The sequence below is a fragment of the Mya arenaria genome, chromosome 4 (assembly GCF_026914265.1).
Source record: "Mya arenaria isolate MELC-2E11 chromosome 4, ASM2691426v1".
NCBI lineage: Eukaryota > Metazoa > Mollusca > Bivalvia > Myida > Myidae > Mya > Mya arenaria.
This window is the reverse complement of record NC_069125.1, coordinates 37,506,933-37,530,871: the sequence shown is the minus strand read 5'-3', so window position 1 is coordinate 37,530,871 and position 23,939 is coordinate 37,506,933. Positions and strand designations below refer to the sequence as shown.

Here is a 23,939-nt window from a genome sequence, read left to right as displayed (position 1 = left end):
TTGGAAGATGTAGTAAACTACTATTATTATTCGCTTAAGTAATAGCCGGGGCAATTTGACCGTATTTGTCGTAGCGGCGGACCCCGATTTTCTCCAAATATGCCTTTGAAATTCGCAATTTTCAGGAAGAAAAAAGAATACATTATAAACAGACAAACAACACAATAAAATAATTTCAATTCCGCTGCCTTTATATGTGTAAACAATGTGAAATTAGCTGTCCCAGAGTCCTAGTCAAATAGCGTTTTGCGCCAACAGAGGGTCTTTCCATAGGACAAGCAGCCTCGTTCTGAGATTGATCTTTAAATTGACTAAATGTAACTATGGAAAACCCAAACCAACTCGGGAACTAGTAAAAAAATAAAACAAAAACATATCTGGATTTGACTCATCCAGTGTTCAACAGTGGAGGAAATATATCATAAAACGCTGTATTATACATTTACATTTTAAAGCGCGAACGTTGTATCGAAACATGGAATACAATTTAAAGCACATATATGTAACAACATTACTGTAGCACATGGCATTCATATCATCACGGCAATTTGAGCTATGTTGCCCAGCTTAATTTGCAGCAAGGACAAAACATTGGTGTTTAAACGTTAAAGCCAATTCCTAGTCAGTTATTGTAAAAGTAAGGGGACTTTTTACAGTACCCGACGATATGTCCCTTAATGACATATGACACGTGTTTAGTGTATTGTCATCACATTCACACCTCTGGCATTAGGGGCCAGTCGATGTAAAAACAAGACAAACAAACTTTCTTTATTGAGAATTAGTATCATTACTCTTTTTCCGAATATTCGAATACCGATTTTGACATTCGAATACCAAACGTTTGATCGAATATTCGAATATTCGTTTGCATCCCTACTTACAATTAGTACGTGCAGACTAGAATACTAGTGGACGTTTATTCATCCGTACAACTTGTACAATGAGTCAATGAAACATGTAGATATCTACTGTATACGTGCGTACAGGCAGTAACTATTTATGACGTTTAATAAACGGCATCATGTTTGTTTTTTATATTCCGTGTACATGGGAGCCTTAATGCCTGATTTTCATTCAAAAGGTCGATATATTCAGACCCACCCAAGCATGGTTGCTTAGCCTCTCAAAAGATGTCACTGGTTCTGTTGAGTTTTTACCAAGGAAATTGGACTTCACTTTGATAATTTATTTAAACTCAGATGAGCCATCACAATTAAGAGAAGAAATTCAGAACTTGTGTTCAGTAGATGAAATATTGGAATGTCATTGAACATAACCATAAACATATCTTAAGTAATATTTCATTTATGACAAATGCGGGAATGCTAAGTATGCCAATGTTGGATTCCTTACTTGTTTATCCTAGTTCATATTTGTGTGGCGAAGTTTTTCTTTGTAGTATTACTGAGTTTTTTCTCAGTAGTATTACAGAAGCACCTGCCATGTTGATTGCTACAATTCATATGAGATTTATCACACTAATCTACAGTGCATCTTCAATCAAGAATAACTTAAAAAAAGAAGAGATCAATTTTAAGTGGATCTAGCAGTTATTTCTATAGAAAATAGTTGCAGAGATGTAAATTGCCTGCGTATTTCTGAAGAACTTTTTGTTGGAGCCCCCCCCCCCCCAAAAAAAAATAAAATAAAATAAAATAATAAATTCATAAAGAAAAAAAATATCATTCACCCCCTTAGAAAACAACCTACATTTTCAGCCAATAAAATTTCACATAGGCAGTCATTAAGTAGTAGACTTGATGATTAAGAATTTCAACTTCCGCGCATGTTTAAAGATCCGCCTATTGCCAATAATCCGAAACACCCTCCCTGCGTCAGATTTTGCGTTGACAATGTATCAGCCAATGAGGTTGTATTCTAAGTCAGATGACATGAAGTGAATTCTTAATGATTAAGAAGGACTTGTTCGCTACGCTCACTCCACCCATTCTTAATCACTAAGAATTCACTTCATGTCATCTGACTTATACTTAATCACCCATCGTTGCCTGAGTTGGTAATGATGATTTTGTTAAAGCCTTATTCGTTTGAACTCTTTGAAATGACAAAGTTATGTGTCCTTTATAAATATGTCTGTGTTTTACTGGCAGTCAGATTTAAGGTGATGATATGTCTGTCTGTTTGTCAAAAAAAATTGTTTGCATTTTTTTTTCTAGATCTTAAATTCTCATCCTTATTCTTGGCCATGTCTCAGTGATTCCATTCAGTCTATTGGCCAGCTACATGAATTTTAATGTCCAATCAAAACACTCAGATTCTACTGTTAAAGTTAAATCTATGTTGGTTACCAATTATGTCACCAGTATTATATTCTAGACACTACTATTGATCAGCGCTGTTTTGATACGTTGGGAAGTTGAGGTTTAATAAGGACAGATGTTGCTGTGATATGGGAATCAGGAAACTGGGAAGTTTGTACAAGAGTAGTTTAGAGCTTTAAACTTGAGATTTCAACTATGTCTTAATCATGCAATTACAATAAGCCTACATGCAGCCTGCTTGAACTTCCCATGACTACCAAGTGATTATAATCATGAAGGAAGAAAAACGTTCACCCATGTGGCAGAGAAATCCTTCCCGGAGCTAAACTAGTTTCTCTTTGTGGTGCGGAATTCCCCATGTTTTACTTCTCAACTTGAGATGTTGGTGAACATGTCAAGAGGTTGCACTATTGAGAAAAGTTGATCTAATAATAGTCTAGCACACATTTATTTCTATTGCCTGTGTTTACATTTTCAACATATCTCATGTGTCTGCCTGGCACCATTGACCATAAGCTAATCCAAGAACATTGTTTAAATTATGAATCATCTCTTGCACCTGGATTTGATTAATCTATTAATGATTCTAAATAAACTATGACTTGTATGGCATCTGTTTCCAGTTGATTTTGGGCATCACTTAGTGTCTGTGTTCAGCTGGATTGGCCATCATTTTGTGTCTGTGTTAAGCTGGCTTTGGTATCACTAAGTGTCCCTGATCAGCTGGATTGGCCATCACATGGTGTCTGCGTTCAGCTGGATTAGGCATCTTTTGTTGTCTGTCTTCAGCTGGCTTGGGCATCACTTGTTGTCTGTACGCACTGCTGGATTTGCCATCACTTGGTGTCTGTACGCACTGCTGGATTTGCCATCACTTGTTGTCTGTGTTCAGCTGGATTCATTCATCACTGGGTGTCTGTGTACAACTGGATTGGGCATCACTTGGTATCTGTGTTCAGCCTGATTTGCCATCACTTGGTGTCTGTGCACAGCTGGATTGGTCTCTTGGTGATGTATACTGCTGGATTTGCCATCACTAGGTGTCTGTGTTCAGCTGGAATCATTCATCACTGGGTGTCTGTGTACAGCTGGATTGGGCATCACTTGGTGGTTGTGTTCAGCCTGATTTGCCATCACTTGGTGTCTGTGCACAGCTGGATTGGTCTCTTGGTGATGTATACTGCTGGATTTGCCATCACTTGGTGTCTGTGTTCAGCTGGATTGGTCTCTTGGTGATGTATACTTCTGGATTTGCCATCACTTGGTGTCTGTGTACAACTGGATTGGGCATCACTTGGTGTCTGTGTTCAGCTTGATTGGTCTGATGGTGATGTATACAGCTGGATTGGGCATCACTTGGTGTCGTGTTCAGCTAGATTGACCATCACTTGGTGTCTGTGTTTAACTGGATTGGCCATCACTTGGTGTCTGTGTTTAACTGGATTGACCATCACTTGGTGTCTGTGTTTAACTGGATTGGCCATCACTTGGTGTCTGTGTTTAACTGGATTGGCCATCACTTGGTGTCTGTGTTTAACTGGATTGGCCATCACTTGGTGTCTGTGTTTAACTGGATTAGCCATCACTTGGTGTCTGTGTTTAACTGGATTAGCCATCACTTGGTGTCTATATTCAGCTTGATTTGGCATCACTTGATGTCTGTACTTTGTGTCTGTGTTAAGATGGATTAGACATCCCTTGGTTTCTGTGTTTAGCTGGATTGGCCATCACTTAATGTATGTGTACAGCTGGATTGGCAATCACTTGGTATCTGTGTACGGCTGAATTGGCCATCATGTGTGTCTATGTTAAGCTTGATTGGCCATCACTTTGTGTGTCTGTTCAGCTGGATTGGACATCATGTGTGTCTGTATACAGCTTGATTGACCATCACTTTGTGTCTGTTAACAGCTGGATTGGCCATCATATGTGTCTATGTCCAGTTTGATTGGCAATCATTTGTGTCTCTGTCCAACTAGAATGGGCATCACTTGGTGTCTGTGAACAGCTGGATTGGCCATCATACGTGTCTATGTCCAGTTTGATTGGCAATCATATGTGTCTCTGTCCAACTAGAATGGGCATCACTTGGTGTCTGTGAACAGCTGGATTAGCCATCATTTTATGTCTATGTACAGCTGGATTGACTATCACTGTTCAGCTGGATTGGCCATCACTTGGTGTCTGTGTACAACTAGATTGGCCATCATGTTTATCTTAAGCCATCACTTTGTGTCTCTGTTCAGCTGGATTGGCCATCACTAAGTGTCTGTTCTTAGCTTGACAGGCCAATACTTTTTTTAGTTCAGCTGGATTTGTCATCACATTGTTTACGTGTTGAACTGGATTGGTCATCACCTGGTGTCTGTGGTCAGCTTGATTGGTCGTCACCTCGTGTCCATGTTCAGCTGAATTGGCCATCATCAGTTAATGTTTCTGTTCAGTGGGACTTAAGCCCACACCTGATGTCTATGTTCAGCTGGATTGACAATCGCTTGGTGCCTGTATTGAGCTGGATTAACAATCACTTGGTGTCTGTATTCAGCTGGATTAACAATAGCTTGGTGTCTGTTCAGCTGGATTAACAATCGCATGGTGTCTGTTTAGCTGGATTAACATTAGCTTAGTGTCTGTATTCAGCTGGATTAACAATCACTTGGTGTCTGTTCAGCTGGATTAACAATAGCTTGGTGTCTGTATTCAGCTGGATTAACAATCGCTTGGTGTCTGTTCAGCTGGACTAGCCCACACCTGATTTTTATGTTCAGCTGGATTGACAATTGCTTGGTGTCTATGTTCAGCTGGATTAACAATCGCTTGGTGTCTGTTCAGCTGGATTTACAATCGCTTGGTGTCTGTTCAGCTTGACTAGCCCACACCTGATTTCTATGTTCAGCTGGATTGACCATTGCTTGGTGTCTATGTTCAGCTGGATTGACAATCGCTTGATGTCTGTGTTTATCTGGATTAAATACTATAACTTGGTGACTTCACATTGTTTAGGTGAATTGGCCACTGTTTTCCAAATTTTTGTATGTTTTATCTCTATTTTGTAAATGACGCATACTGTTCAAGTTTTTTTTTTATCTCATGTTGATAAAGGATCATTTTACTTGTGTTACATCGTTGTATAGAAATGTAACAGTTGACATCCCCATTATATTGGTTTTGCTTTGGTGCATAATTTTCTTTAAATGCATTATGATACTCAGTTAAAACATATTCGCAGATATGTGCAATGTTTAGTGTAAATATTGCCCCCATTAAATTTTGTCTGGTGATAAAACCTGTATCAGATGTTTGATTAATAGCTGTACAAATGTCAAAGGCCAGCCGACTTCAGTATTGAGACATTGGTTTTACTAGTTGAGCTGGTAAAGATTATTGAAAATTATACGCCATTGTCAAGTACAATTCGCTTGCCATTCATTGTTAACTCTTTAAACACAGAACCTTCAAAGTGTCAATCTTGTTTTCGAACAACTTAATAGAGATTAATTGTGGACTATCTTGCATGTATTTATGTAAGAATTGCATATTTCTCCCATGATTAAATCCAACGAAGATGGCCCATTTAAACCCACTAACCTTACCATATTCAACCTTCTAACAAACAGATTAATCATGCCATATATTTGCCAATGTGCCACCGACTATGCTGCCATTGTATGCTATTGATTCGAAATCTGAAGTGGATATGGTAGAGAAATCGGAGTGTTATAGTTAAAAGGGCGTAAATACTATCACAGAGGCAGTTAACGATCATAGTAGCAGGTGAAGATAACATGCTGAATCAATATAGGAGAGAAATGTGCAGACAATTTCTTTATGAAATTATTGTAGATGTCTAGAATGTTACCTACATGTTAATGAAATTATTCATCAGTGTGTAATAAGGTTACACGATATTAGTTTCCGAAAGCTATTTAAGGTGTGGTTTAATGTGGGATATAGTTATTTGATTGTCTGTCTTTGGAAGAAAAAATGTTGAAGTTTTATCAAAGTCTTGGTGTCACTAGGCCACCCTGGGCATAACTCGGGGCCGCCCATTGTGTAATAATGGAAAACTTAAAGCGCCCGTGCGACCCTTTTTTGAATTGGTAGAGGGCTTGGACTGGTTCGGTTCGTCTAAGAAGGCGAATGGCATTTTAGCCAGACTTTTGTTTGATGTCACTAGGCCATGCAGGGGCATTTCTGAGCATCGCTTGAAGCCACCTGCCCGTAGGGTGACAACGGGAAACTTTTTGCGCTTGACCCTTTCCTTAACATTAAGAGAGCTGGGACCAGTCGCATTCTTCTCAGAAGGCAGGTGTCATGTGAAGTATACTTTTCTCAAGTCTGAAGGTCGTCTGCGGGTGTCCCAGTGCGGCACCCAGGGCCGCCTATTTGGTTACAATGGGAACCTTTGTGCTTTCGGTTTGACTCTTTCCCAACTGAGTTGAGGGCTGGGACTCGTCCCGTTTATCTGAGAAGGCAAATGGCATGTTTGCCAGACTTTAGTTGGACGTCACTTTTTGTCCGCTAACAGACATTGTTGTTCACAAACTGTAATCATGGCCATAATAAAAAGAAAATTTGGTAATTGGAATGAAACTTGGTACACAATTGTTGCTAGTGACAATGTGGTCTTTTATAGCAAGGCCCATAACTCTGGCTTTAGTAATTGTCAAGTTATGTCCCATTATTTAATCAAAAAATCCGCTGGCAATTTGTTGTTTGTTCCCAGGGCTCTTGTCAAGAGCCATTTTTTCTGATTTTTATACACCGTGACATGACATTTGTCCATGGGGTGTGTTTTAGACGCATAATATATTTTATATGTCACCTGGAATTTTTTTTTCTGATAAAAAGCCATTAGTTTATGGTGGAAAATACAAATATCATATTATAAGTGACTTGTGATTGACATATTTATATTTTAATACTATTATTTTTGACTTAAGTAAGTCATAAGTCTAGAACAACATGAAGAGAAACTAATATAAAATGTAAAAGCCCAGAGTTTGTCCTCTCATTCAATTATTGTAAGATTTTAGAACTTTAAGCAAAATAAGAATCAAGTAATTGTTTTTAAACTGAATTCTTTTAAAAGTTTGATGTATATGCGCTGAATGGAGTGTGGTAGCTTTTTGAAAGGTAAGCAATCCATTTTGATACTTGATTTAAGATTACCAAATAGCTAAACCCTTAAAAAGAAATAGTTAAATTGAATGTAAACAATGTAATAAAACATATCTGTAGTAAAATTTGCTGAGGGATTTCGACAAATTGGTTTGAATAGGATAAAGATTAATGTATTTATAATAATTTTCTTCCTAATTTTTTTTTCATTATGTTGAATACCTACTGAGGTTTCCTGTTCATTAGCCCAGAAGGGCGCCGACTATATTTGATATTACTTAAGAATTATTCCAACTTAGGGACTAGTTCATAAATTGCAGAACAATGCTTTCAATATTTTCCACGTTGCATGATAAAATGTGAAGTTTAGTATGTTTTATAAAACTGTACACTTTAATTGATAATGAAACCTTGAATGTTAATAGCCCTGCTTATCATTTTGAAAATTTTGATTTTAAATACCAACTCAATCATAAAAACTCGGCCATCTCCAGCAAGCTTAGATACAGGCAGAGGTGTTCCGATTGATACCAACTTCCTCCCAAATAGATGAAGGTTACATGGTAGTATTACAATATCCTTTATGTTTCTAAACCTCCTACGCAGTAATCTCCCTTGGCGCCAGCAAAAAAGCGTTTGTTTTGAAAATGTCATTTGAAAGAATGAACTCCAGGTAATTCCCTATTCATGTATAGTATTTTTATCCCCATTCTGTTAAGTCATAAGAGTAAAATGTGTTACAAAAACATATACACTATATAAAGCCAGGAATTCACATAACCGGAGGATTAGCTTGGAAAAAACAGAATATCTATAATTCCGGGCTTAAACTATTGTAACAATGATATTATCAACCATAATGTCCTTCGAACATATGTATACCCAACATATTATCCTTGAAATAATAACCTTTTTATTGGTTATCTACATGCACGTTTTTCTTCTAATTCTATTGCGCTGACTTGATGCTTGCATCAATTTTTTTCTTGTATGTCTTGAAATACCCTCGAAAAAATTCACCCAACCTCTAGACATGAAGCAGACCCCCCCCCCCCCCCCCCCCCCCAGTTGGTTTTGCATTTACATGCACTTATTTTCACCTAAGGGTAAATCACTCATATAAATAGATTATCATGATGACATTGCAGTTAATGGCCTGTAGTGTTATTGCAGCACTGAATACAGATTTAAGATTTTTAAAATATGCTTTATAAGTGCTTTTTGAGGTCACAAAACCCCTCCAGTAATATCTTGTCTGGCCTTTGTATACACCATGATTTTAAAAATGACAAACATGTTATTAACATGTTATTGCTCATTTATTACAAATGGGTTATAACTATAACAGCTTTCAAACAGGCTGTACTGTCGAATCAGATTTGGTCCTGATAGCCTCGGATTTGGATCTGATAGCCTCGGATTTGGTTTTGATAACCTCGGATTTGGTCCTGATAGTCTCAGGTTTGGTTCTGATAGCCTCAGATTTGGATCTGATAGCCTCAAATTTGGTTCTGATAGCCTCAGATTTGGTTCTGATAGCCTCGGATTTGGTTCTGACAGCCTCGGATTTGGTTCTGACAGCCTCGGATTTGGTTCTGATAGCCTCGGATTTGACTCTGATAGCCTTTGATTTGCTCTGATAGCCTTGGATTTGGTTCTGATCGCCTGGAATTTGGTTCCGATAGCCTTTGATTTGGTTCTGATAGCCTCAGATTTGGTTCTGATAGCCTCGGATTTGGTTCTGATAGCCTCGGATTTAGTTTTAATAGCCTCAGATTTGGTCCTGATAGCCTCAAATTTGGTTCTGATAGCCTCAGATTTGGTTCTGATAGCCTCGGATTTGGTTCTGACAGCCTCGGATTTGGTTCTGATAGCCTCGGATTTGGTTTTAATAGCCTCGGATTTGACTCTGATAGCCTTTGATTTGCTCTGATAGCCTTGGATTTGGTTCTGATCGCCTGGAATTTGGTTCCGATAGCCTTTGATTTGGTTCTGATAGCCTCAGATTTGGTTCTGATAGCCTCGGATTTGGTTCTGATAGCCTCGGATTTAGTTTTAATAGCCTCAGATTTGGTCCTGATAGCCTCGAATTTGGATCTGATGGCCTCGGATTTGGTCCTAATAGCCTCGGATTTGATTCTGATGGCCTCGGATTTGGTTCTGATAGCCTCAGATTTGGTTCTGATAGCCTTGAATTTGGTTCTGATAGCCTCGGATTTGGTCCTGATAGCCTCAGATTTGGTTCTGATAGCCTCGGATTTGGTTCTGATAGCCTCGGATTTGGTAGCCTTTGATTTAGTTCCGATAGCCTCGGATTTGGTTCTGATAGCCTTTGATTTGGTTCCGATAGCCTCGGATTTGGTTCTGATAGCCTCGGATTTGGTTCTGATAGCCTTGGATTTGGTTCTGATAGCCTTGGATTTGGTTCTGATAGTCTGAGATTTGGTTCTGATAGCCTCAGATTTGGTAGCCTTTGATTTAGTTCCGATAGCCTCGGAATTGGTTCTGATAGCCTCAGATTTGGTTCTGATAGCCTCTGATTTGGTAGCCTTTGATTTAGTTCCGATAGCCTCGGAATTGGTTCTGATAGCCTTTGATTTGGTTCCGATAGCCTTGGATTTAGTTCTGATAGTCTGAGATTTGGTTCTGATAGCCTCAGATTTGGTCCTGATAGCCTCGGATTTGGTAACCTTTGATTTAGTTCCGATAGCCTCGGATTTGATTCTGATAGCCTTTGATTTAGTTCCGATAGCCTCGGATTTGGTTCTGATAGCCTCGGATTTGGTTCTGATAGCCTTTGATTTGGTTCTGATAGCCTTGGATTTGGTTCTGATAGTCTGAGATTTGGTTCTGATAGCCTCAGATTTGGTAGCCTTTGATTTAGTTCCGATAGCCTCGGAATTGGTTCTGATAGCCTTTGATTTGGTTCTGATAGCCTTGGATTTGGTTCTGATAGCCTCAGATTTGGTTCTGATAGCCTCGGATTTGGTTCTGATAGCCTTGGATTTGGTTCTGATAGTCTGAGATTTGGTTCTGATAGCCTCAGATTTGGTTCTGATAGCCTCGGATTTGGTAGCCTTTGATTTAGTTCTGATAGCCTCGGAATTGGTTCTGATAGCCTCGGATTTGGTTCTGATAGCCTTGGATTTGGTTCTGATAGCCTTGGATTTGGTTCTGATAGCCTCAGATTTGGTTCTGATAGCCTCAGATTTGGTAGCCTTTGATTTAGTTCCGATAGCCTCGGAATTGGTTCTGATAGCCTCAAATTTTGGTTCTGATTGTCCCTTTTTTTATAGAAAATAAGTTCTTCGAAAATCATGATGAGCGATGGATGGACAAAATCATCCTCTTCATTAGATCAGATACTAGAATTATAAACCAATTATCTTCTTACTCTCCATATAGTTTGATTTTGCAGTAAGGAACATGAAACATCAATGCTGTCGTTTGATTTTTATAGAGAAATATGCAATTACAGAGAACACAGGGAGTAATATTTCGTAATAGAAGAAAAAAAGCATAGCAGGTGTTCCTTATCAGATAGTGAAAGTATAACTTGCAAAATGTTACGGTAGAAACTGAATTAATTGCAAGATTTAACAAAGTGACAACTTTTATCTGCATAAACTGCTTGATAATTGATGAACATGATACTGCCACTGTAATAGGATTAAGTGAATTTTTGCTCCTGAATAAAGGTTAAGGATGCTACATATGAAATGAAATACTCCTGCTCCGCCTTAAAAGTATTAAAGACCTTATGTCTGGGGATTTTTTTTAGCTTATTGCAAATTTTCAAGAAAAAAATAAGGCGAAAAGGTTTGTCATAGTCCTGGTGTCTTAAGATGGTCTCTATGCAAATTTTTTTTCCTAATGTTGGCTATAATTTGATAACCATTTAAGATATTTTCATGAAACTTGATAGACATGTGCACTGACAAAATTCACATAATGTAATATGCCTCATAGGTCTTAATAAATGTTTGGTTTAATCCACTAGAAACAGTTAATAGTTATTTGTACGTATTCATTGCAATTTTATTTCGGTAAAAGCATACTAATGACCCTTTAACCAGCTTCGTGTTCGAGATTATATTTTGTCTACTCACTCTAAAGTATATGCCCAGAATTTCCATCAGAAATGATTACCATGGTTTCATTAAGTGGTCACAAATAACCCTTTAACAAGCTTTGTGTTTGAGATTATATTTTGTCAACTCTTTCTACAGTATACCCCCAGAATTTCCATCAGAAATGATTACCATAGTGTCATTAAGTGGTCATTAATAACACTTAAACAAGCTTTGTGTTTGAGATTATGTTTTGTCTACTCTTTCTACAGTATATCCCCAGAATTTCAATCATAATTAACTACATGGTGTCATTAAGTGGTCATTCTGGCAAGATTCACAGCCAGAGGTGTAGTTAATCTGTAATCACCATCTGATAAGCCCAAAACACAAACAGCAGTGGAATTAAACAATTTTGATAGGTGCCTCAGGCACCATTGGTTTCAAACAGAATAATTACTTATTCACTTGGATTTACATTTTGAAACCATTCATTTTTTTTTATCTTAATTATTTTTAGTTTTGGTTAGTTAGGACCTTTTGCAAGTTTTGCAAGTTTTATAATGATGACAAATTTAGTGAATCAAGATAATGACACTATCTGTATTTTTTTCGAAAATAAAAAAAGACAAACTTTATAGGACAATTGCATTTTACTGGTGACTTACACATTAAAGGGACTCACCCACGGATACGGTTATGTGCAGATGAACTTAGCCTTTCAAGGTTTTGGAGCATTAAATAATCATACGGTCCTTTTCTACGCTAATATACATGAAGTGAATTCTGAATCAGGTGCAACATCTATAGCCTGTAAATTTACTTTATTATCAAACTGATAGTCAACTGCCACTGTCAGCGATTGAGGGTATTCTTTAAGGACTAAAGTGGAACTTACTACTAAGGAGCAGGCTCATACGTCAGCAAAGGATCCGTACAATTGGCCAATTAAATTGTAGCCTTATATTACACTATTTGAAGTGCTGAAAAGTTACTCTCCAAAAAGTTTCGGGGGGGGGGGGGTACAAATTGACTGTCTATTCTTTGCAAGATGGCATTTTGATGGTGCTTCAATGAAAACCAGGCTATTAGAATGGGGATGACATTTGGCAGACTGGACTGGCAGGCGGATGGGCATCAAACATTGGTTTCCACCCATTAACTCAAGCTAAAACTGAGGGATAGTAATAAAAGTTGGTGTGTAGGAAGCTTATGTAAATATTAAGGCTGCTACTTTCTCCTAAGTAATGCCAGAAATTAATTGGCTATTAATTCTGATTGCCCATATTAAAACCTGGTTTTGTAGCCTTGAGGTGCTTCTAGTTAGCTGATTGACTAGTGGGCTTTGCTAAGTTAAATTGCAAACAACAGTATGTGTATCAGCTATGACGATACAGTCGAGACATAACTGTAGTCTTTTACATTACTGAATGCTGTACAAACTCTTAAGCTTTGTCTAAAGAAACAGTAAACTCACAGACATACATTTTTTCTTGCACTCCATTGCTCAGCTCACTTCTGGGAAGTGTAAATGTGGTAATTAATTGAAAGTTTTTGTCCAATAAATGCAGTGGTTAGAGGTTTAGCACATTTGCTTCTCAGCCTTAGATAGATTGCCAGCATTATAAGCTGAAAGCAAGTCAGAGTTTGGGCTTAGTGAGAGTCATCAAGCTTAAGACTAGCGGACATATGTCTCAGGATGCCCTTGCAAGAAAGGTTCATGAGGTTCATGAATTTTCGATGCCCTTGCATGAAAGGTTCGAGAAGTTGATGAATTTTCGATGCCCTTGCATGAAAGGTTCGACAAGTTGATGAATTTTCGATGCCCTTGCATGAAAGGTTCGTGAAGTTCATGAATTTTCGATGCCCTTGCATGAAAGGTTCGTGAAGTTCATGAATTTTCGATGCCCTTGCATGAAAGGCTCGTGAAGTTCATGAATTTTTGATGCCCTTGCAAGAAAGGTTCATGAAGTTCATGAATTTTCGATGCCCATCCAGAAAGGTTCATGAAGTTCATGAATTTTTTTATGAGTTCATTAAATTTTCTTAAACTAAATGAACCAACCATCAAAGTTCATGAATTTTCAAATTTTTTATCTATGCTTTCCCCAAAACTAAATTAGACCAAATCTCACTAAAATATTATATGTTAACATCATGCCAAGTTCTGTACTGTTTTTGCATGTTTATTGTGATGTGTGGGAAAATTAACTCCTCAATAAGTGCATATGTTTTGAGATGTCTGAGACTCTCCCCGAGGAAATATAGTATTGTCATAATTGTGGAAGGGTTGAAATTGATTTATGGTAATTGGTAAGAATGATTATAATGGACAAATGTAAATTTCCAGGCGGAACATTTTTTGTAGTAATATTATCAGGTACACTCTGTTTTAATTGGCGTTTATTACAGTCTAGCCCTAACCCCGTTTCTAGGTAAAATATATCTTTTAATACAACTAGGTAATAGATAATGATTAAAACTGGTTATTGACCAGGAATGGTAAATGATTCCTATGATAACCATAATTATGTACAGAACGCCATAGATTTAAAAATTGTTGGTTGTCTGGTTAGCGCGGTGGTAAGCGTACTCGCTTCTCACCATGGCAACCCGGGTTTAATTCCTGGCCTGGGCGCATGTGTGTTTGGTTAGTGGTCACCAAGCCGGAACACAGTGACTTAGTATAAGTTATCACAACTTTCTTCACAGTCGTTGTAAAATATATAATTGTTTTAATTGAACTGTATATATATATATATACTATGCAATTATAATTGTAGGGTGGTTTAAGTTCGGTTTTTAAAAGGGCAAGGTCTGGAAGAAGAGGGACAGACAGGGTGCAAAGCGAGAATTTTGTTTGACCTTGAAAAACTTGAAAATTATGAATATAATGTTATTAAGTGTTGGCACCTGTGTTTGATTGAAGTAGTATTAGGTTTCAACTTACAAATTCCTAAACTTTGTATGTAGATATAATCATATCATTAAGTTTTAATCAAAACAAAATAAATGATTGAGAGTCTTAGCATTTCGTTCTATGAAGGTAGAAGGGTGCATGTGTTGGTCCCCCTGAGGGCAGAAGGGTGCTAGGAAGAAAGGACAGGGTGCATCATCACCCTTCTATAACTCTTTAGCAAAATCTTAAATTGTATAATATGAAAGCTCCAAGCTATAAACTCATTGGAGGTTTTATTAGTTGTTTAACTTTTGGGGCATAGGGGGGTGGGGGCTGTATTTAATAACCACCTTAGATAAAACTTACATTGAAGATTAGAATCCAAGGTTTTTGATTGGACGATAAAAAATAATTGACCAATGGAGTGAATGAATTCAGTGTGGCATGTCTAAAAATTGGAATAAGAATTTTAAAGAATTTTAATTGGCCTCTAAGACATAGAATAATTCTTACTTTTACCCTTTTGCTTTTCTTGTTGCCTCTGAAATGGACACTGTGTTGTTCGTGGTTCAGTTGTCACAGTGACTTGATGACAGGAGATTCTATAAGCCATAATAAATCAGTTCAACCAGCCAAAATCATATTTTACACATACTTTAACATGTATATCATCAATATAATGCATTGACTTCAACATAAAATGAGATTTGACAAAATTCAAATGTACCCTATACTGTAATATGGTTCAATATAATTTTGGCTAGTTGAAATGATCTATTATGATTAATATGAGTTCTTGTTATCAAGCCACTGTCGTTCATGTGAAATCTCGAACACAAAAACTGTCATCAAGCGTAGTCAAATCTTTGCAAATGTGTGAAATGTTTTTACTGAATTTACTGACCACCATTCATATACTCACGTTTTCATATATTTTCAGAAATACACGAGCGGAAAGCTGACAAACAAATCTGGGGGTGATAAATGCTATGAGAAAAACAAGAACCACTCCCTGTCACCCCGGCATCGCAAGCGTCACCCGATCACAGAAATCAAACGAGAGAGCAAGGTTAGAATTTGCGGCCCAATCTTATCAGAGATTATAATGTGTATTGCAATCGCTTTTTCAAATCGATCAATCAGTTTAATATGAATTTTATTTTGAATCATCACTGTATCAAACTGCACTCTCACAGATTGACCGTTTTGACACCTTTATTTATTTTTTGTCTCGGAATGTGCCAATTTTTGCATAAATGTCTGGAAACCAGTAAAACAAGACTGCTAACAAAAGATCAGATTATACGTTATCATATATTTGTTGAAATTGATATTTTTTGGGCTAAAAGCGGTACTAACGCTTAAAGCAAAATGAAATTTACGGCAGTTTCCCAAACAATTGAGATATGTTCTATTGTGAGTTATCTAATATGACTAATTGAAGGCATTGATACCAAAATCAGGCAATTCAGAGACAAAAGTTTACATATGTCAAAACTTCATCTGTGAGAGTGCAGCTTTAAATAGTCAATTTCAATAATGTCTATTTGAATTTGTAAATTGATTTGTGACCAATTATTCAGTCTTGCAAATTTTGTCATACATGTGTTTCTGTATTGTACGCCGGATATATTCGATGTACACTCGTAGATAAGAGGATTGTTGCGTGTATAAATGCCATAGAAACAGACACACTACAGATGACAGAAAGTGTTTATTTCCTGACGCAGATGCATATTTTTATTTTCCCAATATACTGTTTTTCTGTCTGCACAGTTTTTGTTTGCAAATTATGACATTTTTGGTTCGTACTCAGCTGATCGATAAAATGAACATAAATGTTAGAGATGGCTGATATCGATAATTTCTGTTCTAGACATTTCAGACATAGATCAGCTTTCATGATTCTCAATAAGTTTCTGTTAAACCGTCTCAAATAGTTGTGTTACCAACCAGATATTTCTTATTCTATTTAAAATATTTACCGACTTATTTTACCAAATTTGAACCAGCCAAATTGCCATCTGAACCAGCCATTTTGGCAGCAGCCGGTTCTTATTGAGAACGTGGACCTCTAATGACATTAATTGCAATTTCTTCACTGAATCCATTGATAAGATTTATGTAATAAGTGTAGTGGATTCATACAAAAGCTGTATTTAGCTTGTCTGTTTTTGAGTAAATAACTGGAGGTTTAGTCATTGCCTTGGTGTTGTTGCAGGTGTTGTGCAAAACTGTAATGTAGGCCATAACTGAAAAAAAGCATTGAAGATATATGCACATGTATAACCAGGCCCATAATCTGGCTTTAAGAATTGTAGAGTTATGCCCCTTTTGACTGAATAGCAAAAAGCTGATGAGCTTTTGCTCCACTGAGCTAGTGTTTTAAAACATCTTAGACATCAGTTTAATACCTACACAATTTTGAACTTAGCAACTGGTTTTCAGGATAAAGTGTAAGATCAAAAATAACCGTTACAATAGAAAAAGGCAACAGGTTTTCAGGATAAAACGATAGATCATTAGATGGTCGTGTAAGAAATGAGAAAACAGCTTTACTTAGCAGTCTCACCATAATAAAACCCCAAGATTTTCTTAGGAATTGCAGGTAAGTGAATTGTCTATGGTCAAAGGTGTAAAGATATGATAAGTTTGTTTTGTAGAATATCTCTTCCCAATTGCCAGCCAGACGAGCCATTGGCATCTTGTGTGCCGTTGTAAGATAGAGATATCAGAGAGGGTTGATAATGGAAGCAGACTTTACTGAGAATCTCAATATGTCTTGCACATTTTGGCATAATCTCTTGCAGGCCAGAATGGTTAAGTGTATTGCGTTGTATAGTTTACATGTTGCTGATGTATATCAAACATCAAAGTGTCCCTGTTTTATCTCCGTTATCTTCAGTTATCTGTTTTAATGGGGTAATGTGGTGATAACTTAAGTATGTTGAAAGTGTTCTTGGTGGTGGTTTTTGATGGTTATGGTGGTGGTGGTGTAGGTGCTGCTGCTGCTGCTGCTGCTCATAGTCATTCAGTTGAAGATGATGAGGATGAGGATGATGATGATGATGATGATGATGATGATGATGATGATGATGATGATGATGATGATGATGATGGTGATAATGAAATCAGTAAGATGATGATGCTTACTTGATTGACAACAGCAACACTGATGAAGACATTTTATCATGAAGGTTGTGGTAGTGGTGATGATGATGCGGACAATGATGTTGATGATGTTATTGTTGCAGTTAGTAAGAACGTGGTACTGATTCTACTGCAGTTGATGCCAAAAAAATACTCTACTGAAATACTTTTAAGAAATTAGTAACTTAAAATCTTGGCCCACATGCTTTCAAAGTTCAGCCTTAATTGTGTCTATTAAACTCTGTTTTTGAAGATCATTGATTTATGTTAAACCTAATATGAACAGGAGAGTTCGGAGAAATTTGTCTCAGGAGACTTATAATGTAGGGAAGATAAATCTAGGAAACTAAATATATTTTTTTCTTTGATTTGCCTCCCTTTGACTATACATTCAATAATGTGAAGTCCTTGAAATGTCAGATAGTACTTTCTATTATATTATGATTTGAGCTGTATCAATTCATGTATACACCATGAAATCTTAATCATCAGACATGTGGCCGATAAGATTGTATCCATGAAAAGATTTAAGAGGCCATTGGGAAGAATTAGTTGATAATGACCTATTATTAGATTGATTGTACTGATCATTATGCAACTGCAGAAACAAGGTTAAATTTACTGAGCTGTCAAACATGTTTAGCTAGCAGCTTTTGCAAATCAAAAATTAAAATATAGGCATTTTGGCATTCATATAGAGTCAGTTTGTGATAAAAAGTTTATTTACGATAAAACGAATATTTTCAGAAATATTTCTAGTTAAAAAAGCGTGTATAATGAAGTTGCACATTAATTTGCATACTTAGAAGCCACTTTATTGCCTTTCTTTGATGGCAGACGACAGACACTTGCCATACTGGTAAAAAGCGTGGGCCCATTTTGGCTTCTCTAAACATGATGACAAAAAGGTCAATATGGTAAACATTGTCTGGCTGGTTGAAGTATGTAGGTGGTACCTCGAACATGTCAACTCATCCCAGCCGCACCAGACCAACCTCAAATTTGCTTTGTTATGTCTCTCCTAATGGTGGGGGAAACTTATTGTTTTTGACCTGTCCATCAGTCAGTCAGTCTCTTAATGTCCGTATGTCACACTTAGGTCGCAGTGACCGTCAGATAAAAAAGAGTTTCTGCTTAATAACTAAAGCACGCTTGCACCCACGAACTTCATACTTGGTATGCCAGTTAGTCATGACTAGTTGATGACCCCTATTGTATTTTGGTATCAGTAGGTTTTAGGTCAATTGTGTGGTATAGGTCGCAGTGACCGTCAGGAAAAAAACACAACAGTTTCTGCTTAATAACTTAAACATGCTTGCACCCAGGAACTTCATACTTGGTATGCCAGTTAGTCATGACTAGTATCAGTAGGTCAAAGTTCAAGGGTAACAACAGTTACAATGAAAGCTATACCATATACAATTGTTATAATGCTCCAGGTTTAGGTCTGTGTCTGGTGGTGGAGGGAGGGGGGTCCCCATCTGTTTCTAGTCTCAACTATTGTGTATGTGGGTATGGTAGCTGTTCTGACATTGGTGTTTTGTAATCGTTGTTGTTCTTTGCGTTGAAGACACATTCAGATTGCCAACTGCTAACATTCCTAGTAATTGAAAGCTTGATACTTATTAAAGAATTATATTTCATTTTTTGAATGCCACACTATTAAAAAGTAAGCTCGATAAGCGCTTAATTAGAATCACTTTTCAGATATACTTTTATTATCGAAGATATATGATTTCCTTGTCTAATTAGCTAGTAGTACGGTACATACAAAAAGGTACTTTCAAGAACTACATATAACAGTTCTTCAATATCTAATATGTTATTAAGCCTGCCAATCGTCTGCAGACAGTTTGATGTATCAGGTACATTTAATGAATGAATACTGATTCATGCCTATCGTATTGCGACCAATTTAACTGTCTGGGTCCATATTCACTAGCTTCAGACTCAAGACTCTAAAGGATATATTTTTTATAATTTTGTTGTAACAATTGCTGTCTGTGTCTGTTACATATAATCTGTTCTTCAATCAAGGACATCTCTTTTGTTAAAATGAGTTATATTAAAATATTATACTTTGAAACATTTAAGAATTCAGTTTTCTGAGTCTCAAACTCAGACTCAAGATGTTAATGAATTCAACCCTAGGTGAGGATACGGGCCTTGGGTGAAGTTATAGGCCTTGGGTAAGCGGGCCTTGGGTGAAGTTATAGGCCTTGGGTAAGCGGGCCTTGGGTGAAGTTATTTCCTTGGGTAAGCGGGCCTTGGGTGAAGTTATGGGCCTTGGGTAAGCGGGCCTTGGGTGAAGTTATGGGCCTTGGGTAAGCGGGCCTTGGGTGAAGTTATAGGCCTTGGGTAAGCGGGCCTTGGGTGAAGATATAGGCCTTGGGTAAGCGGGCCTTGGGTGAAACTATAGGCCTTGGGTAAGCGGGCCTTGGGTGAAGATATAGGCCTTGGGTAAGCGGGCCTTGGGTGAAGTTATAGGCCTTGGGTAAGCGGGCCTTGGGTGAAGATATAGGCCTTGGGTAGGCGGGCCTTAGGTGATTATATAGGCCTTGGGTAAGCGGGCCTTAAGTGATTATATAGGCCTTGGGTAAGCGGGCCTTAGGTGATTATATAGGCCTTGGGTAAGCGGGCCTTAAGTGATTATATAGGCCTTGGGTAAGCAGGCCTTAGGTGATTATATAGACCTTGGGTAAGCAGGCCTTAGGTGATTATATATAGGCCTTGGGTAAGCGGGCCTTAGGTGATTATATATAGGCCTTGGGTAAGCGGGCCTTAGGTGATTATATAGGCCTTGGGTAAACTGGCCTTAGGTGATTATATAGGCCTTGGGTAAGCAGGCCTTAGGTGATTATATAGACCTTGGGTAAGCGGGCCCTAGGTGATTATATAGACCTTGGTTAAGCAGGCCTTAGGTGATTATATAGACCTTGGGTAAGCGGGCCCTAGGTGATTATATAGACCTTGGTTAAGTAGGCCTTAGGTGATTATATAGACCTTGGGTGAGCGGGCCTTAGGTTTAGATATAGGCCTTGGGTGAGCAGACCTTAGATGAAGATATAGGCCTTGGGTAAGCAGGCCTTGGACGAAGATATAGGCCTGATATAGGCCTTGGGTGAAGATAAGGTGGCCTTGGGTAAAGATAAGGTGGCCTTGGGTGAAGATACAGGCCCTGGGTGAAGATATAGGCCTTGGGTGAAGATACTGGCCCTGGGTGAAGATATGGGGTCTGGGTGAAGATCCAGGACCTTGGTGAAGATCCAGGCCCTGGTTGAAGATATGGGCTCTGGTTGAAGAAACAGGCCTTGGTGAAGATTCTTTGCCATAATTTATCACTATGTATGAAATAGCGTTCATAATATCAATTTTGCACATTTGAAGTCTTATCAATTTTTTTCTATATTAACTGTTTGTAACATGTTTTTTAATCTTGAAAATTCCATCCTTTGTTGACTTGTGCATATAGTGGTAATCTATGCTGTCTATCTGTTGATTTTTGTGAGTGGCAATTTATTTTGTATGATTTATTAATCATTTACATAATTCTGTTTCCACACTCACAGGTGCATTTTTATTTACTCAGATTTGAATATGTCAATAACTTGGTCTTTATGGTGTTTAAAGAAATTGAATAATTGGTTTTTGAAAAGGCTTAAGGTGTACTGTGGAGCTTTGGTCTTATGGAAGAAATCTATATTAAAATGTTTTTCCGTGTGAACATTTATTGAGTCATTCAATGTTTGATGTTCTGCTAGTTTTGAATGGGAAATGACATCAATTGCATAACCTTTGAAAAAACAGAAGGGTGGATTTGAGTTCTTATTGGTATTTTTGGCTAGGATTTTCCTTCAATTGAGATGCACCCTTACTCCCAAATAAGATATTCCACAATTAATTAAGTTGTTTAGTTTACTGAAAAGGATGAATAAATATAGAAAACAATGGTTATTATGAAGTCTACCGTGTTTATTTTGGAAGAAATGTACAGAAAACTTGGTATTTCTACCTTATGAGATGATAGTTGATCACTGTAAATCTTTTAGGACTCACCAGTCATTTAATATTTGTGCGTTTTCAGCTATTAAATACATGGTTTCAATTTTGTGATCAGTTGTTAATATTTTCCATAAATGCATTATTTAGTAAGTAGTTAAAGGTTTCACCAATCAAAATTTATGTTTGCTATAAATGTTTATGTATCGATTTTAAATATGAGTGTTACTTTGAATTATTTCATCTTTTTGACCAATTTTACAATTATCAGTTATAGACATAATTATCTATAGCTATGTTTTTTACTTAAACACCATCAAGAAGGTTTGTATTTCAAATAACATCGAAAACCATTTAAATTCAGACAAATGACAGGACATTCTAATAGGAAGATTTAAAAGCCTTTGATTTATATATCAGAAATACAAAAATAGATTAGCTGCTGTTTTTGTTCATTGCAAGCATACTAATTTATCTAAGTGACAGGTATTTGTTATAGTCAAGTTGTGTTTTAAGAACTCTTGAGGAAGACAAACAGCCATTTCCCACAATTTACACAGGTATTTCGATGGTTTTTATCACCACACACAGGTGCACATTTTTCCACAATCCAGGGGGGTATATGGCCACTCTTGCTGTCGAGGACTTCTTTTTTCATGTTTTTTTTTTCCCAGTGAGATTGTTTTCAATGCTTTTAACTAATATTATTTTCGTCTTTGTTTAGGTCATATCAGTGCTGTAAGTCCTCAGAGATTGGTTAACTGGTGTAGCTCTTCATAGGTACTGAAGACCTATGCGTGCTCTCATTTTAGGGGAAAATTAGCTTTTTCTGAGTTTAAAGGTACTAGACACCAGATGGTTCCAAAATCGGTTAATAGAGAATTTCCTCAAAATCAGACTAGAATTGGAAAAAACGAGCTAGTATCAGGCTGATAATACATCATTTTACATGATTAAAATAATATTTTATGGATGTTTCAGTAGAGTTTACCACAATGTTTTCCCAGTGTATAGTGTGTATATTTAGCTTGTGAAAGTCATGTTTTTAGTACAGCTACATATACTGACACTAATTTTAAACTTACTGGGATATTTATGTGGTAGACAAACCCAGTAACTTTTTGGAGTGGAAAAATTCACAAAAAACTTGAAAGATACATGTGTCATAAATGGTGTGATGCATCAGTTATTAAGATTCAATGCATTGTACACAACGATATCATGGAATTGGAAAATGGGATTTTTTGATAAATAACAATAAATTTGGATATATACGGTGTTTAGATTAATGGGGTTTATGTATACACTCTTTATTGCTTAAAAACAATAATGAAAAGTTACTTAGAGGCAAATTAATAAAGAAAATGTACAAGGTCCGTTTTTCAGTTATTGTAGAAACAAAAAATGAGATCTTTTACACTTCCCCTTTTACTCTTGTTTGTTTATCCGTTGATGGCTCTATGTACAGCAGCCATTGTCTGTCATCCAGCATCTGGCATTAACAATTGCTTATTAAATTCATCTCCTCCTAAACTGCCTGGACAATTTTGAAAGTCCTGTCAGGGTACAGGCAAGAAGTCCTGTCAGGGTACAGGCAAGAAGACATGTCAGGGTGCAAGGAAGAAGTCCTGTCAGGATGCAGGCGGGAAGTCCTGTCAGGGTACAGGCAAGAAGTCCTGTCAGGGTGCAGGAAGGAAATCCTATCAGGGTGAAGGCAGGAAGTTGTGTCAGGGTGCAGGCAAGATGTCCTGTCAGGGTGCAGGCAAGAAGTCCTGTCAGGGTGCAGGCAGGAAGTCCTGTCAGGGTACATGCAAGAAGTCCTGTTAGGGTGCAGGCAGGAAGTCATGTCAGGGTGCAGGCAAGAATTCCTGTCTGGATGCAGGCAAGAAAACCTGTCATGGTGCAGGCAGGAAGTCCTGTCAGGGTACAGGTAAGAAGTCCTGTCATGGTGCAGGCTTGAAGTCCTGTGAGGGTGCAGGCAAGAAGTCCTGTGAGGGTGCAGGCAAGAAGTCCCGTCAGGGTGTAGGCAGGAAGTCCTGTCAGGGTACAGGCAAGTAGTGCTGTTAGGGTGCAGGCAGGAAGTCCTGTCAGGGTGCAGGCAAGAAGACCTGTCTGGATGCAGGCAAGAAAACCTGTCATGGTGCAGGCAAGAAGTCCTGTCAGGGTACAGGCAAGAAGTCCTGTCATGGTGCAGGCTTGAAGTCCTGTGAGGGTGCAGGCAAGAAGTCCTGTGAGGGTGCAGGCAAGAAGTCCCGTCAGGGTTTAGGCAGGAAGTCCTGTCAGGGTACAGGCAAGAAGTCCTGTCAGGGTGCAGGCAAGAAGTCCTGTCTGGATGCAGGCAAGAAAACCTGCCATGGTGCAGGCAGGAAGTCCTGTCAGGGTACAGGCAAGAAGTCCTGTCATGGCGCAGGCTTG

The 23,939-nt window shown here is 37.8% G+C and overlaps 1 protein-coding gene across 1 annotated transcript in view; it reads left to right on the top strand.

Annotated features, from left to right (window-relative positions):
* Positions 1 to 23,939, top strand: part of LOC128230573 (autism susceptibility gene 2 protein-like) — a 121,755-nt gene that overhangs the window by 20,335 nt on the left and 77,481 nt on the right. Inside the window, exon 2 of the mRNA XM_052942980.1 lies at positions 15,316 to 15,444. Coding sequence (XP_052798940.1) covers positions 15,316 to 15,444 — 129 coding nt within the window. The remainder of the gene's footprint in view (positions 1 to 15,315; positions 15,445 to 23,939) is intronic.